At 42.8% G+C, this 20,535-nt stretch overlaps 1 protein-coding gene across 1 annotated transcript in view; it reads right to left on the bottom strand.

Annotated features, from left to right (window-relative positions):
* HGD (homogentisate 1,2-dioxygenase) overlaps positions 1-20,535 on the bottom strand; it is a gene marked incomplete at its 3' end in the record, with an annotated part of 41,595 nt that overhangs the window by 7,088 nt on the left and 13,972 nt on the right. The window contains exons 5-12 of the mRNA XM_079767443.1: positions 12,782-12,841; positions 10,985-11,076; positions 9,812-9,846; positions 8,909-8,988; positions 7,913-8,012; positions 5,710-5,834; positions 3,120-3,224; positions 321-447 (exon numbers count right to left, since the gene is read on the bottom strand). Coding sequence (XP_079623569.1) covers positions 321-447; positions 3,120-3,224; positions 5,710-5,834; positions 7,913-8,012; positions 8,909-8,988; positions 9,812-9,846; positions 10,985-11,076; positions 12,782-12,841 — 724 coding nt within the window. The remainder of the gene's footprint in view (positions 1-320; positions 448-3,119; positions 3,225-5,709; positions 5,835-7,912; positions 8,013-8,908; positions 8,989-9,811; positions 9,847-10,984; positions 11,077-12,781; positions 12,842-20,535) is intronic.

The following is a 20,535-nucleotide window of genomic DNA, read 5'->3' as shown; positions in this document are numbered from 1 at the left end:
CCCCCCAAAAAAAAAAGCGCATCTGAAATGTAAAGAAACTTCTTGCTTCACACTTCATCAACCTTTCTACCTCTCTTCAGGGCCAGAGGAATTGGGCTTAGGCTTTACAAAGTGTTTCCTCCTCAGGGTCAACCCATCGCTGCCATCCCATGGGGCAAGTCGTGCTATTTAAGCAGCTAAAGGCCTCGGGAGGCAGGGTCCTGGACTCCAGCCAGGGCAGGGCGTCCAGAAACACCTCCGGCAGTATTCCCAATGGGCAATGCTCACTGCTTTGCTGTCTCTTCGGTTCCCAAATGTGACTTGGCGAAAGAGAGACTTACTGTGGTAATAAGGAGGCCTGAAGGTCTTATCAGCGACCCCCCATCGAGGTGGGAAGATGACAAAGTCAGCGATGGCCACTCCAGGGCGGAGAGACTTGGCAGTCAATACTGTGAAAATGGACGGGTCCTGCGAAAGCACAAGGAGAGGCTGATCAAGGAGGAAAGGGAGTGACTGGGTGATGACACACATGGCTCCCTCACATGAAGGGGTTTGGAGGGACACTCTAATTTCTGATCAAACCACACGGGCCAGGCTGAGAAGTCTGGGCTTGCCATCAAGGTGCAGTAATCACTCATCTGACCTTCCCCTCTTGCTGTGCTGGAAGCAAAATGAATTAACACCAGCTAGGAGGATTCTGAGCTACTTTTTCAACCCTGCTGAGCCCATTTCATGTAAGTACTACCCGGTGGGCCTGAGAACCAGCCAGTGGTGCCTGCCTCCCAACCTGAAGTCAGGGTGACCAGAGCTGGGCTGTACCGCAGGGAGCTCTGGGCAGAAGGGATGCTCAGAGTAAGGTGGAGATAGAAATAAAATATCCAAACTTTGGTACAAATGTAGGATCTGCTTCTCTTTCGGCAGGGTGTGTGTGTGTGTGTGTGTGTGTGTGTGTGTCACAGAGACTCCAGATGGTATCCTTATTGCTTTCTGACCCTTTTTTGACTCTCAGATTTAAAACACACCACGTACATCACTAGTTTGGGTGGTGATAGTGTAGAGGGGAGTAGGTTGAGGGACACTATAATAATTTTAAAAGAACTGTACAATCCTTCAGTGAAAAGACTGAGGTTCAGTTTAATTGAAATCAGTGATCATGTTTGCTTTCAGATGCCATTCAGAGATGATTGAGATCTATTCCCTGCCCCCTTTAGCATTATTGGTGGAGGGGTGGAGTAGGTGACTAAAGGAGTAATAAAACAGGTGCATGAACGACTAATCACAGCAAGGTGCCAAGGGCAATCTGGCTTTATAAATAGAGACCCAAGGGAGTACAGAGGAAGGAGTCCTGTCTCTACCTGAGAGGATCCGGGAAGGCTTCAAAGAGGAGGTGACATTTGAGATCGGTGCTGAAGAATGAAAGGAGAAAGAGAGAGAAGAAAGAGGAAGGAAGAAAAGAAGGAGGAAGGAGGGAAAGAAAGGAAAAGGTATTGTAAGCGCAGAAAACAGGAAAGGCATAAAAATGCACACAGGTTTTATTAAGAGGAGAGAGGGGCAAGAGGTGGCCCTGGCAAACAAGTCCACGGCCAGATGGGGAAGAGCCTCAATACCACACTTCAGAGCTCAGACTTAATCCCAAACCGCAGGGAGCCTGCAAAGGTTTGCTTAATGCAGTGGTAGAATGATCGGATCTGAATTTTGGAAAAGTAACTGCAGCAGCAGTGCTGAGGAGGCTGAACCTGGGCAAAGGCAAGTCAAAACACCAACGCTTATTGCTGTGAGAGTTAACACTTCATCTGCCACGAGAAATGACCTGAAACCACTAGAGAAAAGGTAGCGCGTGGCTCAAATAAAGCTCCATCAGTCTCGCAGGATCCTTTTTCATTTTGTTTTGGGCATGATGCCTCATTTTCTTTTTTATTTGGTTTTATTCAGAGTTGCTGCCGTTCAGAAAGGTCTTTTTGTGCCCCCCTGCGCCCCCCTCCCCCAAATAAGCTGCACTGGCTCAGAGTAATCTTTCTGTCTGTCTTTGGTTCTCTCCCTTCTGCTCTAATTATCCCTCCAGCTTGTGAACTAAGTTAATCTATTATGAACGAGGTGGCACACTGAACTTTCCCCCAGGACTGGCACTTTATCAAGAATGTGGGGCCTCAGGGGCCTGCACTGTACACCTGGGGCCTATTTGTGGCCCCTTAACTGAGTGAAAAATATGACCAAGTTCTTCATCTAGAATTCCCTTGGTTTGAATTCAAGCACTAAACATTATGAGTAACGTTATTAGAGAGCCATCGGCTCTATCGCTGCTAGAAACAGCCAGGAGTGGAGACCCTGGAGCAGGCAGCCGGAGCAAATCGACTCTTGGTATTTGTGGGCAGGACGGAGAACTTCCCCAAACCAGAAATGTTTCTTTCTTATCACTCCATCACTGACACTAGCAGTTGGTTTTCTTTTGGGGATAAACTTTCCATGAAGAAAATAAGTTTTTAGCCATCAACTGTGACAACTGTATTAGAGAATGGAGCTGTGTTCACAGGTTGGGTGTCTGGCCTGGCTTCCTCACTAGCTTAAGGTGACAAGATCGTCCCGCTTTTGGCGGGACAAAACCGATTTTTAACAATTTGTCCCGCGGCCCGCGGCGTTTTAAAAAAGTCCCTATTTTGCCGAGACCGGTTTGGCTCAGTGGATAGAGCGTCGGCCTGCGGACTGAAAGGTCCCGGGTTTGATTCCGGTCAAGGGCATGTACTTTGGTTGCGGGTATATCCCCAGTAGGGGGTGTGCAAGAGGCAGCTGATCCATGTTTCTCTCTCATCGATGTTTCTAACTCTCTATCCCTCTCTCTTCCTCTCTGTAAAAAATCAATAAAATATATATTAAATAAATAAATAAATAATAAATAAAAAAGTCCCTATTTTTGGAAAGAATCGGGACGATCTGGTCACCTTACACTAGCTGTTATTTAATCCTTCACCAAAGCCTTGCTGCAGGTGACTCAGATTCCTGTGAGCACAGTGACAAATGATTGTATGTCAGGCTTCCAAGGGTGACACTGGAAATGTGAAATCTGTGAACGGAGGGGCCTGCTGTAAACCCCTCTCACCCAAGGGTTCCCCCTTCTCCAAGGCCCTTCCAGGGGCCAGACTTACTGCGTGGTCATAGGCCACCGCGTTGATGACCATGAAGTTCTCCAAGTTGTACTTGTAGGGGGTATAGTTCCCGTGCCAGGCCACGACATTGAATGGGGAGACATTCTGATTGCAAAAGAAGCAGAAAAGATGATCTTAGCACCTAATGCTTTTGTAGCCGTGATGCCAGTTTGTAGTTGGCATCACTCTCTCCTTTTGGATTTGATTTTGTTCTTATTATTTAATAATACCATCCTTTGGGAGAAGCATAACCCTGAATCATTCTGTGGCTGCTTCACACACCCTCAAACTATCCCTCGTCTAGTCACTAACCCCATTTTTTTAGTTCATAACTGCAGCTGCCTCTGGTCACATGTGCAGCAAACAGAAGCACAGCACATTCTCCAAGTAGTGCCTTTTCAACAATTTTTAACGCAAATGTGAGAAGCTGTGGATGCCAGCAATTCTCAGACCATCTGGGCCACCCTCTGGGTTTCCTGTGCGAAGGGCAGGCACGCGCTGTGACTGTTCCCCAGGTAACTGCTGCCCAGAGGAGCAGCCAGCAGACACAGTGCCGGGGTGGTGAGTGCAGGAGGGAGAGAGGGTCTCTAGGAGTTCCAGCCCCAGGACTTGAGTTTTCAGAGCAATCCTAAGGTGATGCTTCTTGAGCCTGCCCTGGGGTGGGAGAGGATCGGTGTTTTGTTATGGGAAGGTTGCCCCACTGTAGATATGGGTCTTGGACGCTGGCAACAGCATCCAATTCAGAATGTTCTAAAGACCACTGGAGAGACTACTCACAGAGGTGTGGCTACTGTTAAGTGAGCTGACTAGAGATGGGTGGTGTGGTATCTGAGCCTAGGAATAGTGGGCAGACATTGCCATTCCTAGACCTGTGGTATATGGGAAGGAAGTGTTATAGGACTCCAGCAAGAGCTAAAATCCATGAAAAAGGGGCTGCCCAGTGGTGGGCTGATAAATATTTTACAAACAGCAATCTTGGAAAAAAATTTAAAACTCTGATTGATAGCATTTGCTGATTTCTGGGGTATAAATACTCTCACCAGGATCATTTTTGAGCGACTCATGTGTTGTCACTAAGCACAAAGCTGGGAAGAGGTGGCAAACCAGTATAAACTGGCTCCAGCATACCACTGGGGCTACCCAACACGAACTGAGATTGTGAAGGGATGCAAACACAAGAAGTAGGAAGCAAGGGGAAGAAAAACTTCAACGTGCAGGGCGTCATTGAGGGGGAAAAAAGAGGGACATCTGTAATACTTTCAACGATAAAGATAAATTAAAAACAGAGAAAAAAACCAACTGCCTTCTAATTTCCAGTGAGGACCTCTTAGTAGTTGAACCCAACCAAAAGCCAGCTGGCTAGGAAGCCTGGGTGATACAGTCCATGTAGGTCAAGCTCCTAAGGCCCAGATCATGGCAGAGAAGGGAGAATGGATCAGTGGGAGCTCTCACCGAGAATAACCAGCAGAGGGTCCACTTGGAAAGTGGAAACTATTGGGGCTGCTGGCGGCCCCTAGAATGATGGTTCTTTATCAACTGTATGTCAACAATAATAGGGAGAACATGCTTAAAATGAATATAGATTTCCACACCCCATCCCCAGAGGTTATCGTTTTTGCGTTTTCAAGAAGCCTCCCTGATAATTTCTGATGCAAATGGTCTCTAAACCACCCAGAGAATCAGAGGGTGACAATGTATCAATGAGGGTAACCATTAGCCCTCAAGGGTTAATTTTAAGTGCCAAACTAGTTGGCCTCTGCTGGTTAGCATACCTTCTAGATGTTCCAATAATATGCCTTGGCGAAATGTAAGCAATAAGTCAAATGGGCAAAAATAAAGCAAACAAATAATGGTAGAAGAGATCTTTGGATTATGTTTGTTATATGATCACTTTAGGCTAATATATATTCAGTATATTAAGTAATAATATAACATATACTAATTATATACTACATGTTATACAAAATATATACTAATATTAGTATATGTTATATTATAAATTACATATTATGTTACAATTGTTATTTATTTATTTTTATTGGTTTTGGAGATGAAGGAAGGGATAGAGAGAGAAACATAGATGTGAGAGATACAGCGATAGACAATTATTATTTTTATTATTATCTATGCCTTTGTTTATCTCTTGAGTTTACCAGGCTGGTAGTATAAACTAAATCAAGCTAATTAACTGAGTTCTACTTGTTTTGTATGGTTATTGATAGTATTTGAAATATGGTGGCCATTGATGAATATAAATCTTGGATGATCTGCCTATTACCTCATTTCCCTTTTAGAACATATTACCCTGTCTGTACATTATGTTTTCCCCACCATTTATATCCCCATGATTTTCATTACTTGGTGAATGGAAAGAACATGAGCAACCGATATGGTTCTACCATTTACTATGGCATTTTGTAAATTATTTGTCACTACCTGGCTTGTTTTCATGGCTTCAAATAAAGCAAATACTATTTTATTTGTAGTATCTTAGTGGTGTAAAGATGAAGAAATATAATATGTGTATTTAACACTGGCCTTGGCAATAAGTAGGTGCTCATTCCCTCCACTGTCCACTGACCCTCTTTACCTGTTTGGCAGCAAACAGCTTTCCTTGGTATTTATTAATCACAGTGTAACCACCTGGCACTTGGCGATCTTCATACCAGGCAACAGGTATCAAGAAATCACGAGGATTGGCCAAGCCATTGGCTCCTAGAATACAATGACCCGTAGTCTTTTAGACACTTTTGAAGTCACTTAGGAAAGATGCTCATGGTTGCACAAAGCAAAGGGCTTTCTATGTCAAGAGCCACCCTACAATGAGCTTTCATTGTTCAAAGGCTCATTGGATTCCCAGTATGGTACCTTTATAAGAGGACCCAAAGAATATGATCCAGAAAAATAAATCATGAAAGTCATCATTATCATTGTCAGCATCATCTCCCAAAATTTTAGAGTGAAAATGGTTTATAAAATCACTTTACATATATTATTTCATCACTACAGGTGAAGGGAAGAGAGAGGAGGAAGAGACTAGAAAAGAGGACAAGGGAAGATCTGATAGAAATACTAGACCTTTTTCTTCCCAAGAAAACCCTGATGACTGTAGAACTCATCTACAGCCCTTGATCTACAGTCCTTGAGAAAGAAAGGGTTCCATGCTGGGGGCCCAGGTGTGCCATTGCTCCTCAGACAGAACTCAGAATAAATCCAGGTCTGGAGAACTGCTCTCCAGCCTGACAAACCTGTCAGGAAGAAAGGATACGGGACTTGCTTGCTTACCTTTGTTTTGCGAGTGTTCCCTCCAGAGAAAAATAAATAAATCAAAAGATCAAAAATGAAAAGCGTAAGTGCAAAAACTTAATTTAACTCTGAGAAGAGAGACCTGGGGAGTGTTTTATAGTTTCTAGCTCCTGGGGTTTAAAAAAAAAAATGGGCCCCAGCTGGTTAGAAAATTATATGTATTTTCAGGAGGGTACATGTTCCATAGAACCCGGAGGCTATGCTGACTGCAGAGCAGCAGGAAGCCAGACCAAAGTGGGAAGAGCGGGCGGTGAGCAGGATGACAGACGGCCCACCACGGCTCCAGCTGCCTCCCTGCTGCCTCCCACCTTCCTCTGACTATCTGGTTCCTCCCAGGGGAGTGACCAGAAGGCACATGCTGGCCTGTCCCTGTTTTGCTCTAAAAAAGCTGTTAACAAAAAAGGGAAGCATTGGGAGGTGTGGCCACCACCTTCAGCAAACATGCCAAAGATGAAACCAAGGGCCAATTTTCCCAACCACTCTTTTCACTCCAAGAGATGTTTTTTAGAACAACCCCTCCTACCACCTTCAATTCTTTCCTGCATTTCCTGCCTCCAGCTGGCCAGAAAAAAATCAGGAGTGGGGCATCTTAGTTCACTTTTGAATGTTTTAATCTGCCTCATGGAGGCTGTGGTTTCCAGCTTCTTCATAGCACTGAGTGATGTACCCTTTTTGACTGTTAAGTGTTTAGATTTTGTGGAGTGTGCTCAGCAGGAATGTGAGGTTCATAGACTATGTGTCTCTCGGTCTGTTTTCTCTTTCCATAGGAATATAGCACCTGCCATTGTTATGGCTTCCACCCTGTATTGTCTACACACAACCAATAAACTTAAGACAATGATATCCCTTCTAGTCACAAAGCTCTTTCCCATTTGTATTGCTTAAGCTGTTCCCTTTCTTTTTTATTTTTCCTCATCTTTTCAACAAGAATTAGCTAAATCTCATCAATCTCATCTCTTCTGTGAAGCTGTTCTTGGTGACTTGGCTCACAGTATCCCAACTTCTACATCCAATAGGGTGTATGTACATACACTGCTCTCCAATGGCCTATGTACTGTTATAGGGAGAAATTTATAATGAATTATATTGGGTCATTTTCTGTTATGCACGTTATACACGTATGGGAAGAGGTTTGTGTTACCCTCGATGAGGTTTCTGTCACCACCTTCAGCACACATGGGAGCTGAAACAAACTGGTGGGTTAATACACCGATGAGCTAATAAGTGAAGGTTCCATTTCAGCCGCTGGGTCAGCGATACTACATGGAGCCCCTGAACTTAGAGGTCTGAAAAGAAAGTCTGGCATCACTCATGGAGTTCCAGGGGGCTTCTGAAATTCCCAACTACACTTGGTCTAGAGAAGAAGTTGTCTAGAGGAAAGTTAAAGTTTGAGTGAGATAATGAGGGGAGAAGAATGTTTAACTCTCATGCAATTATCTGTGTCCTATATGTCAAACCAGGCTTAGAGGCTTGTGGTGGAGACTTACCAATTGGTCCCAGGTCAGGCAACTCAAAGTGGACACCGTAGACCTCCAGGATGTAGCCTCTGGTCTCCTCGAACACATCTACGCTGAACCGCATTCCTCTCTGGAATGAGAAGCAGACATTCATGTGCCCTCCCAGATCACACATCTATATATCTAAACGCCTCAGTGACCTAAGGACCAAATGACCCATCACTATGATGCGCACTGACCACCAGGGGGCAGATGCTCAATGCAGGAGCTGCCCCCTGGTGGTCAGTTCGGTCCCACAGCGGGAGTGCCGCTCAGCTGACCAATGGGTGCCAGATGCAGGGTTCACAGCTGGCCGCCACAGCACGGAGACGGGGAGACCGCAGCGAGTGGCAGCGGTGGCAGGTGCAGCAGGGCCGGGATGAGCAGGAGCAGCAGGCCGGAGCGGCAGGCGGAGTTGGACTGCCGGTTTTGGCCCGATCCCCACAGGCCATGCCGAGGGACCCACCGATGCACGATCCGTGCACCAGGCCTCTAGTTTAGTTAAAAAGAAGCTCCAGAGCCACAGCCAACCCCACATGCACAAGCTGAACTAGGTCTGAGAGACAACCAACTCAAAGATGAGTTAGAAATAAAAAATGTAAATCCTAATCACATCTGTGACCAAAACCAACTCTAGCGTATTACCTTATTTGGTTCAGAGATAACAGTGCCCTGATGTAGCAAACATTTCCAGAAATCTGTCTTCACTGCCCTCCACCCACATCCATGGCCTTATCCAGAGTGTGAGTAGACATTCAGGAAGGTGAACTGACAGTGCTCTTTGCTTTGTGATTGTGTGCTATTTTAAAACAAAGCAGACACCCAAGCCTGCTCATCCTTCTGCACAGGGAGCCTTCTGGGTAACTCAAACTCCCTCCCCATTGCCCAGACATGACAGAGAAATTTTAGAGTTGGAAATAGCAGCAGCTGCAACATCTGATTGCTCCCAAATTAGAGAGAGGCAGAGAGAGGGGACACATTACTCACCTGAATGACGCAGATCTCATTGGGCTGCACAATCATCTTGCCAAACTCGGTGTAAATGAGAAGTTTCCCTTTCTGGGGAACTAATAAAAAAGACAGGGCAGCAGTGAGTGTCTCTTTTAATGGAAGAACCACTTCATGAAGAGTCAGAAGCTTAAGGACTGCATTTGCTTTTTCATTCCCAACGAACAGAGCTTTAGTGAGTCTCAAAGGGAAAAATGTATGACAATTTAGGTTACCTATTTTATTATCTAGAAGAACATGTATGAAAAAATTGACTGTTTTTTGGGGTCTTTTTTAGTTGTCAAGTAAGGATCTTGACTATGCACAATTCTGAGGATTGACCAAAAAGGGCACCTGAAATAGGATAGAAAATCACCTATTTCTGACACTTCCAGCAGAAGGCTATTATTTGCATGTCTAATGTCTACACCAAAGTGTCCACTCCAAAATATTTCTACTAAAGCCATCAAAAAGAAGGGGCAGGCCAGATAAATCCCTAATTGACATTCCAGTTTAGGGGCTATCATGAAAATCTGTATTTAAATTGCAGTTATCAATGACAGATAGCTTTTACTTGGATGAGTATGAAGGCCAATAGAGTTATCTTAATAAGTTAATCTCATCTTGGTATTACTCTTCATTTCTTTTCAGCTGCTCAGATCTTTCATATTATAAGGACCCAACAGAAATGGGCAAAATCAGAGAGATCAGGACCTAGAGTAAGAGCTTTGAGGTACAAGAGGAATCTTTTCAGACCCCCAATTGTCTTTATACCTTAGTCTGCAGATTCCACTAAATAAGACATATTGAAGGATGAAGGAAAATAATATGTATACAATTAAAAAGAAGCATATGACTAGGGCTAAATTCATAGCGAAGGGGCCTAAAATCTTCAAAACTTACCAATCAAGAAGTCCCCATCTGAATTGTAAAAACATCTGAAACATAGAATCATTCATGTGATTTCCTGTTTTAACATCACCCAGACAAATTAATTCACTGCACAAATTATTGTTCAGTACCCACTCTGCCAGATTTAGTACTGGGTATAAAATGGTGTGCAAAATTATCCAATCTCTGCCCTCGTGAAGCTTAGGGTCTAGTAGGAAGTCAGACAGCAATCAAACAGAACTATGTCATCGTAAACTGTAATGGCAATATGAAAGTTAGGGCCAGGGAAATTAAAAAATAATGGACATGATCTAGCTTGAGGAATCAGCACGAGCTTCCTTGAAAGGGGGACATTTGACTTGTGATCTGAAGGCATCATCTAGGCAAGGGTTTAAGGAGGGAGGAGACTATCCCAGGCAGAAGGAACAGTATGCGCAAATGCTTTGAGGCAGGAGGACACATGGCAGGTGGAAAGAACTGAATGAAGGCTAAAGTGGCTCAAGTGGGGAGAGAGGAGGTGCCTGATATGAGCTGGACCCAAAGGGACATCTCCTGTGCCTTGTCATAGGGCTTTGGTCTTGGACCTGATTCATGGCTCAGGTAAGTTAAATGTCTTGCCCAAGGTCACTCAGGAAGAGTAGAATTGCCTTTGGACACAGTGGTCTGGTTCAAGAATGGTTCTGATATTCTGCTTCCCAAAGAAAAGGCAGGAATGACATTCACGTACTTTTCTGATTTAAAAAAAAAAATCCAGTATCAAAGCCCCTCTATCTAGGAATTTTAAGCTTATACAAAGTTGTTAGCTGAAGCCAAAAGTCTGTCTGCTTGACCTGCCACCTACAGGTGGTCCTAATGGCTGACCACGCATCATGACTTTGGACTCAAGAATAGTCCTGGGAACCTTAGAAATTAAGAATATTCTAACTCAAATCTGGCTAAAGCCAAAATGCCTCTTGGATACTCCCGCTTTCCAGTGCCCCGTCGTCCTTTTCTATTTGCATTGTTATGTGACATTCCTGTTTATGTCACAGGAGTCCATCAAGATGAAAATACGCATTTATTGTCATTATTAATAAATGCATGTCAACATTGCCCTGGGGAAGAAACAATAACAAAAACAACAACCCCTCTGGTCAGCAGCTTTTGGGGAAAGGGGATGTCCTACCTCAGGACTGAGTCACTTACCTGTCCCCCATGGAGGTGTTGCAGAGGAAAATGTGGACAGCAAGCCCGTTGTTAGACCTGATGTCTCCAGCTCCACATAAGGTGTGCAGGCCCTGGGAGAGACCCGAAGGAGAAGGAAGAGTGAACATGAATAGTGCCCAAGAGGCTACCCCTTCTCCTGGTACCTGAGGACCATGAGGCAAAGTTCTAGTACAAGCGTCCTCCCTTTGGGACCAGTGGGACATTCAGGATCCAGGTTACCTATGGGGAGCCCAACATTTATTGACTTATGTTTGGTAGATGGTGGTTCACCTTCATTACCTGCCATGGCCCTAGCTTTGGATTGTTTTAATTGCTGCATCAGATGCACTTATAGAGCATCAATTGATTAGAGCATTTTTATCATGTTTGTACTTAGGTCAACCTGAAGGAAAGTTTGTATTGGAGGTAAAATCAGATATCCAGGAGGCTTGGGGAGGAAGACTGCACCATTAGGGACCAGTTAATGCCCCTCAAATACATCAGACCATGTGGGCACTCCTCTGCTTAGGAATAGGGTCAGCACTAATCTCTCCAGAACAAGGCAAAGGGAAGCACCTGGACCAACTGTAACGCTCTGCTGATCATCCACAGTCCAAGGAACTGTAACACACTCAGGCCATCTAAAGCTGCCCTCAGCCCCAAACCTGTACACTGAAAGCCCACAAGGAGAGCGTTCTGTTCCTCCAGATAGTCATGATTCACACAGGGTGGAGGACTTCTTTTTGTACTTTAATTCAATTTCCAAGTTTGGGGGCTATTTAGATGAGTCTATGTAGGGTTTGGAGCATTTAATATGGGTGACGAGGTCAACATGATACAAACAATCTGGCCTATGGCTGGACACCGGGACTCTCCCTATGTAAACCATGACCTGAGATTGGTCTGCAGAATCTTCCACTAGCTTTTTTGAGCCCCACCTCTTTACAGCTCCTCTCTTCCTCCCCGATACACCTTGCTCTGAGCGCAGGTGTTCCTATACTCTCAGCAGCTATTACTACCAAGCAGAACTTCTAATCAGCATTGTCCTAACCAGAATTGCTGGCCTGCGTTGATCCTATTCAGGGGCTCATTTCAGAGAGTTTCTGAATTTGGATGGGAAAAAAAAATTATATATTTGTTTTCACAAATCTATGACTGAAATTGATCATTTCCTTCAATTAATGTGGACATAAGCAACAAACTACAGCGGTATTAGAGGTGCCTGTAACCTTGACACTGATAGAAATCATGGATAATTTTACATCATATTAGAGTTGTTACAGATATCCCAAAATATCATTTATACTCATACTTCTAATAACCAGAGTTATTAGATCTTCTCATAGATTTTGTGATTTAGTGCATTAATAAGGAAGCATGCTTATTACTATAAACCAAACCTAATTTATTTTAATATTTTCATCACTGCATTTCAATATAATCGGCTTCTTTGTCATTTTATGTAATTTATTTTATGCATTTAAGAACGCAGGCTTCACCAGACTACCAAAGGAGTCTTTGTTCCCCAAAACAAAGGAACCTGGGAAGGTAAAAGCTCAATTTCCATTGGCTGTTGGGAGATGTTGTAAATAGCCCTCGAGTGCCCTTTGGTGTGGGGGGAGATGGTGCCGGTAAGTAAGACATCAATGGGCAGTGCCTAAAGCAGAGGCAGATGGTGCTGTGCCGGCTGCCCGCCTCTGAGGCTGCTTCTGCCTGGCATTCAGCCCTCAAATGGCTGGGTCGCTCACAGCGGAAGAGAGAAGGAGCAGTGGGAAGGTGTGGGCAGCGTTTACTTACACTCACAAAGTCCACCTTCTTCTGAGATGCTTTTGGAATCTCAAATGGTTTCCATCTAAGCTGGAAAAAAATACACATACAGGAATATGATTTCACAAGGGGAAACTATAGACTTTCTAAATAAAAAGCACCGATTACATAGAAAAAGGACAGCTGCTCCCTGCAAGGTTCTGACTACTTGTGATTTTGTTATTTTAAATTTAATAATTATCCATCATTTCCTTAAAGGGGCTCAGTTGGTGTGTGTGTGTGTTTAATTCATATGCATATATATTGTCTTTGTTCATTAGCACTTTGAATTATAATTTTTTTTTTATAAAGACCATTGCTTCTTATTTCAGAAACTGTTTATTTCTTTCAGCATTTTGCTCAGGCACACCAGTGAGTTTTGACCGATGCTGCTGCTAATGCTATTTATAATCAGCTCCCTTTGCTGGCACGCCAGCCTCTCTGTGTGGGCCCCGGACACTGCAGGAGAAGGTTCTACTTCTCCTGCCAGCCCTTGGAGTTTTGAATTATTTCTTGAAGCGAAAGAAAACGCACCCAGCTGAGATTGAATTTGGTAAATGCAGTACCAGGTTCAATTTTTTTTCCCACCAAACCCCACGTTTGTCCCCAGGCTGCCTGACAGTTCAGTTTAAATCACAACAATCTTTAATTTAATAATGAAATGATGTAAGGAAGTGGGGAGGAAAATCAGCAGGCCCAGGCCCTACTCAAAGAGTCAGCCCCGTACTTATCAATCAATCTGGCGGCAGGCCTGACCCAGCCAGGCTGGCAGCTGATAAACCTAGCAGCCTCGGGACACTCCGTGGGGTGAACTGCACCCCAAGGAATGGCTCCACTGGCTAGGTAGGGCCCATTAGGTCCCTGGGCTCAGCTCATTCTGTATTTCAGAGAGGCAGTCACGGTTGGGGGTGGGGGAGGGGAAAGCAAGCAGCAAATGGAAAGGCAGCGCTGGGATTATTCTGCCTCTCGGATATACACAGTCACACAGCAGCCTTTATTTCTTAAAAGCAGCATAGATTATCACATTCTGGGACTACTTAAAAGGAATGTAAAATGTTGATGTGAGGAACGTTGTTGAAATCATGCTTCAGAAAGAAGGAAAATATTTAGGACTAATTCATTCAAGATGATTTCCTGGGAAAAGAGAGGAAACCTGAGAACAAGGATCTAGAAAGGGTTTTTCAACCTTGGCACTATTGATGTTTTGCAGCGAATAATTCTCTGTTGTGAGTGGCTGTCCTGTGCATCATAGGATGTTTAACAGCATCCCTGACCTCTACTCACTAGATGCAGTAGCACTCTCTTAAGTTGTAACCATCCAAAGTGTCTCCATTGTTAAATGTCACCTGGGGGACAACTTTCCCCTGGTTGAGAACGATTGAGCTAGGAGGATAGTCCCCTGACATCAGGAAGGGCCACAGCGAAGCACTTCAATAGGGCTCACATCCTGGATGAGCAGTGGCCTCGAAGAACCTTTCCTAATGCAAAAAGGGATGCCCTTCAAATGGTAGAGATGGTATAGGGAGAGGAGTAATTTATCTGCAGGATCTGATGGCAGCAGATTGTACAGGGTCTAAATTCAGCATATCACGAAGGATGATAAAGACTGCAAGGTGGTCCTATCAAACCCAGTACCCAGAAGAAGAAGCGAGCTTTGTACCTTCAGGCAAGATTCAGGTTAGGAGCTTTGGTGTGATATGCTGCTGAATGTAAGGAGGGAGATCTGGGGAAAGAATAAAAAGGAAAAGTCCATGGAGTAAAGGATAGAACCATCTGCTAACTCCAGATGTTCAACTTAATTGCATGCTGTGGAGCAATTACTCCCTGATCCAAAGGGGGCTGTGCATTGGGCTGAACCAGGAGACCTGAGTTCTGTTACCGTCCTGTTCCCATTCACTCTGTAAGCTCAGGCACGTCATTTCCTCTCCCTGGATTGTGTTTTTCTTACATGTAAGAAAAACTATAAACCCATAATTCACTTCAGAGAAGAGCTTCTGAAAGTAATAAAGGGGATTTTTTTTCCTGATTTAGTCCTATAACTTTTAAAATATATATATTTTATTGATTTTTAACAGAGAGGAAGGGAGAGGGAGAGAGAGTTAGAAACATCGATGAGAGAGAAACATTGATCATCTGCCCCCTGCACACCTCCTACTGGGAATGTGTCCACAACCAAGGTACATGCCCTTGACCGGAATCGAACCTGGGACCTTCAGTCTGCAGGCCAATGCTCTATCCACTGAGCCAAACTGGCTAGGCAGTCCTATAACTTTTTAATCATTTATTTTATTCATACTATATATTATTGATAAATAGCCTTCTATTTATCAATATAATAATTTAATAATTAAGAATTTAATTATTAAACATTTAAAAACAATGAAATCCATTGTAGAACCCAATGTAATGTCTTGACACTAGTAGATTTTAATAAATTTGTGGTGAATGGTTGAATGCATAAATATAAGGTACTGAGAACATTGCTAATATCTCAAAGAACAAGAATAAAGCAAATTTGTGAGATTTTTGGAAGTCAAAATGACATTCAGGCAATAGTAAATTGATAAATGTTTCTAAAAGTACAATGATTATTTATAAAACATGTCAATTCTTTATAAATATAAAAACTCATCCATTCTTCCATATCCCTTTTCATTTTTTGGCCAGTTCTACCAACTGTTGGGAGAGAGGTGTTGACATCTCCAACTATAACTGGGGATTCATCTAATTCTCCTTTCAGTTCTATCATTGCTTCACTTATGTTGCAGCTATATTCTACAAGTTTTATTGGAAAATAAACTCTTCTTACTAGAAATGAGGTGATCAAAAATAATTTGAGGGAGTCCAAAGTTATAATAAAAATTTTTAAGGTTACCAAAGGAGAAAGACTGGAATCAGTGGCAACATTTAATTATCAAGATTTGAAATTCATGCCCAGGGAGAAAAAGAAAACAAGAGAATTGACCTCAGTTATTTTGAGTCAGAAGATCAGGAGTTGGACTGGATGATTCAAATATACTTTTCAACACTGAGATTCTTTGATTTACTGAGACTCACTACAAAATTGCCCTGGACTTTAGAAAAAGTAAGTTAGATCCTCTCAACACCATTGGATGGTTAGAGATAGACATCGTTAGAAGTCGGTACCTTCTAGCCAAGAGGTTGGAAGTAACTTGTAGATGTAGTAGTGCGTACACTGTGTCAGCATTTATTAGCCCCGCTATGGCTAGGAGAGGCCTAGGGTAATCCACTACAGTGAGTTTTAGTCCAGAGTAGGGAAGGTGGCAGGGGCCGGGGGTGGGGTGGGTGGGGGAGTGAATAAAATAAAACAGTAACTCACTGAATGCCTCAGCAATTTGAGGAAAAAGGTAGCATGATTGATGTGGAAGAAAAATCAGACTTTGAGTTCTTTGGAATTATTTTGAGTAACAGACAAGAGCACAAGTAAGGAGGATGCAAGTCACTGTACTTTATTTAGGTTTTCAAAAGTCTATCATGAGGCTACAAAAGAGGCGAGCCTTCATGGGATTTCGATAACATTTTTTTCATGGAAAAAAAAAATCCAACAAGCAAAACCTGGATTCCCATTTGGCCTTGCCCTTGAGTGTAAAGCTAAGGGCATTAAATCCATTACTCAGCACCCAGCATAGAGCATGAAACATAGTGGTCACTTAATAAATATTTGTTGGATGACATTTAATTATCACAACTCTGGGAGACTCCTATGATTATTATTGTCTCTGTTTTATTTTAAAATATATTTGTTTTATTGATTTCAGAGAGGAAGGGAGAGGGAGAGAGAGATAGAAACATCAATGATGAGAGAGAATCATTGATCAGCTGCCTCCTGCATGCCCCCTTCTGGGGATAGAGCCAGCAACCTGAGCATGCGCCCTTCACCGGAATCGCACCTGGAACCCTTCATTCCACAGGCTGACACTCTATTCACGGAGCCAAACCGACTAGGGCTATTGTCTCTATTTTAGAAGTGAAAACACAGATGGTGTAGACCAAGTAATATTTTTCTACTAAAACCTGATGCCAATACTCTCAGACTCTCTTAGTAACCTACATCCTAATCCCTTTACTTTCAGGTTGTCTTGATATGTTTCCCAAACTATTCATGATCTCCTTGGCTCCCGAATCCAGGCTTTGCCTCCTTTTAATGGTCTTATGCTGGGTCTTCCAATCTGACCTTATTTACGCTCTTCCTGTGCTGAGTTGTCCTGGCCCAGTCTGTCTTTTGGGACCTGAATCCTGCTGAGGTCCTTTAGTGTCAATGTTTTTGTGTGCAATCTTTTTATATTAATTTATTCAAATGATTTATTGAACCTCTCTGTGTGCCAAGTTTTATGCTAGGTTCTGGAGATAAACAGGAGTACAGTCTCTACCCCCCGGGGAACCTATTACAGAAGATCCTGGGAGTGTGGACACTTTCTGATAGGAAAACAAGGAAATGGATAAGTAGAAATGACTTTGGAAGAGAAACATAAACAGAAATGTTCCCTCAGGAATAAGTCCTGACACAGGGCCCATTTAATATTCTTACACACGGAAAATAAGAGACAGACACAATGAAATACCTGTAATCTGGTTTCCAGACAGCTCCAACCTCTTTCTAAAGAGTAAAATACAAGTTGATGGAGATGTACTGGTAAAAGAGCTAGCAAGCTGTCAAAAAGGGCTGAACAGGGCAACGTGCACTGCAGTGATGGCAAACGCCCGTGAGTGCATTTAGGGAAATGAAATCTAGTCTATTTACAGGCTGATGGGATCCAAGCTACCAGGGAGTATTGTCAACAAATTCTAGTCATTCTGCTTTAAAAGAAGGCATATGCTGGATCCTGCAAGTCTATGAAGACAATGAAGGCATAGTTCTCAGAGTGTGAGAGGGTTGGAGTCTGGGAAAAACTGGGGGAAGGAGATTTTAAAAAGTTATATTGTGGGCCATATAGTGGGTCTTCTTGATTTTTTTTTCCAGGAGAAACAAGTGAAGTTTAAAATTATTTTCAGTTATTTTTGGTCTCCGGCTGCATGGGACTCTGGACCTTATTTATTCACATATTTATACAAAGAAAAAGACTGGAAAGAAAGAAACCAGAACATTAGAAGTTGTTAACTCTGCACTGGTGGGATTATTGGGCATTGACACTTTTATATAAGTCTTAAATAAAAACATATATTAATGATGGGGGGTGCATTAATGTTGTTTAAAGAAGTGTAAATAGTTTCAATAGACTAGTCAGGGCAGGTTGAATTACAAAGGGTTAAAAACTTAAAGAGGTGGAGAACCCAAGAAGTTTTGGAGGAAAGAGGCTTTTAGGATTGTGAGACCTGAACAGTTTGACAAATTAGACAAGTGTTTGAAACATTTGTTATAATTTGCATGTCCTGGAAGGTAACTTTATGATGTAGTCTTTAATTAGCGTTGAGGTGTTTATCACTTAGTTCAAATTATACTGAGAACTAAAAGGTAATTTCCTCAGCTGAAGCTTAATTGGGTCAAGAGTCTAACTTTCCAACAATCAAGAGGTTGCGGATGTAGTAATAAAAAAAGATAAACTTTAAAGGACTCTGACCTTCAAGAAGAATACTGATTTAGGAATGCTAATTGAAATCTGTAAAATCAGTTAAATTGGACGCAGATTTGTTTGTTAAATTATGAGGTTCCAGAAGTTAGAGGAAGGTGAATGATGAAAACAATTAGGTGTATTTCTTACGTAAGTTATTAATGGATTGAACTTGTCATGTCCACAGGCTAAATCTAAATATACTCAAAAAGAGTTTACATTAATTCTTAAATAATTCATTAAGTAAACACTAAAAGAAAATGAATGTTTTGTGGGTATAGTCCCCAGTTTTCCTAGCAGGGTATCAAAAAGATAATAGTGATGATAGCATATTCCACAATGTTCTCATGGAGAAAACATTAGGTAATTCTCAGATCTTCAAATACCCAGAGATGACTAAGATGGGGACTTGGTGAAGCTGATGAATCATTTGCTTTGATCTGTGACAGGTGAAGACATACCTACCATACAGACTTCAGCTGGAAGGGTTGTCAGATAGGTACCTAAATATAATTTTCTTAGACTTTCTTGGTGGGAGTCTAGAATATATATTTAGAAGAGGTTATGAGGGGGAAAAGTGATGAATGCAAATTGCTGTGGTTATTAATGAAGCACCAAATTGGAAAGAGATGTTAACTTGTCAAGAAGTTGTAAATGAAAAGACAAAAGCATTAATGTAGCAAGAACAGCCAGGGTGTGTGCATCATGGCAAGGGAAGCGGGATGGCAGGTGACGTGAATCACAGAGGAGGGAGATGATGAACTGCTCCCTGGATGGGGCTGGTGTTGACAGAGGCACTGTTGAGTTCTGGGGAACATCTATACCAAAGTATGTGACCACAGGCCAAAAATGAGCAGGGGAAATATTGGGGGGAAAATTCATTTGGTGGCCACCATATAGAAAGTGTTTGAAGGAATTCAAAATGGGGAAAGGTAACAAGTTCAAGGAGAAATGCAAAGAAAGGTTTAAATGGGACACATTGGGTAGGGGGGAGGAAATAAATATGTACTGAGAACCTGCTAGAAAGTAAGCAGAAACCTTTGATACAGCTATTTTGATACCTCCATATTAACTCATGCTTTTTAATGCAGTTGCCTCAAATTTCCCTCTCAATTTATGAAATAATGAACTAACATGCCCAAATGGCATACTTGACTCTCACCTATAGTGGGAGACTTTCATTTCCTATTTTGTTAATTTTACATCATTTGAGTTTTTATAAGTTTCTATTACCTTTATAATAAGACAAAACCAGAAAAGATTCTATCAGGACAAGGTTAGCTTCCATTGAGAAGCCATCTGTACCCCCCAAATAATCATTATAAAAGGGTATATTTATTTTAAATAAAATGTAACAATAGTAGTCATAGAAATAAAGATCTATATATATAAAAAGCCAGTGACCGGAACACCGTAACGACCGGAATGACTGGTTGCTATAACACCCACTGCGGCCAACCTCCCGTGACCCCTCCCCGAGTCTGCCCCACCCCTGATCGCCCCCCCCATAGGGGGCAGGGCTGTCCAGCCAACCACCCACAGCCCCTCCCCACAGCTGCCCCCCCCCCAATCACCACCCCCACCCCAATTAGGGGTCGGGCCTGCTGGCCAATCAGCCAGGGCCTCTCCCCTCAGCCGGCCCGGCCCTGATCAGGCCCCGATCGGGGCAGGCCGGCTGGCCAAACTCCTGCCGTCTCCTCCTCCTGACAGGCCCAGCCCCAATCCGCCAATTGGGGCCAGGCTGGCCCAACCCCACCAGTACACGAATTTGTGCACTGGGCCTCTAGTATATAATAAAAGGATAATACTGAACATATTACATATCACACTCACAGTAGAGTCACATTTTCCTTAAAGGCTAGGTTTAAAATCTAACCCCCTACCCTAAATAAAATATAAAATAAGTGGACTCCACTGTTGCCCACACAACCATGATCAAATCTAAGAAGACATATTAAGGTGATAGAGGCTTAAGTGACTGTTGTGGATGACATGAGCAGGCAGGGACACTGAAACTCCCTCCCCACTCCACCCCTAATTATTAAATAACCACTTCTTTTTTAATAGTTATCTTAAGGGGCCATGGTTTGAATTCCCAAACATCTTATGGACTTTTCCTGTAATCCTTCCTTTAGTTTAGCTCAATGGTTCTCAAATTTAGTGCACAGAAGAATT

The sequence above is a fragment of the Cnephaeus nilssonii genome, assembly GCF_951640355.1.
Source record: "Cnephaeus nilssonii genome assembly, chromosome: 3".
NCBI lineage: Eukaryota > Metazoa > Chordata > Mammalia > Chiroptera > Vespertilionidae > Cnephaeus > Cnephaeus nilssonii.
This window is presented reverse-complemented; position numbering and strand designations above follow the sequence as displayed.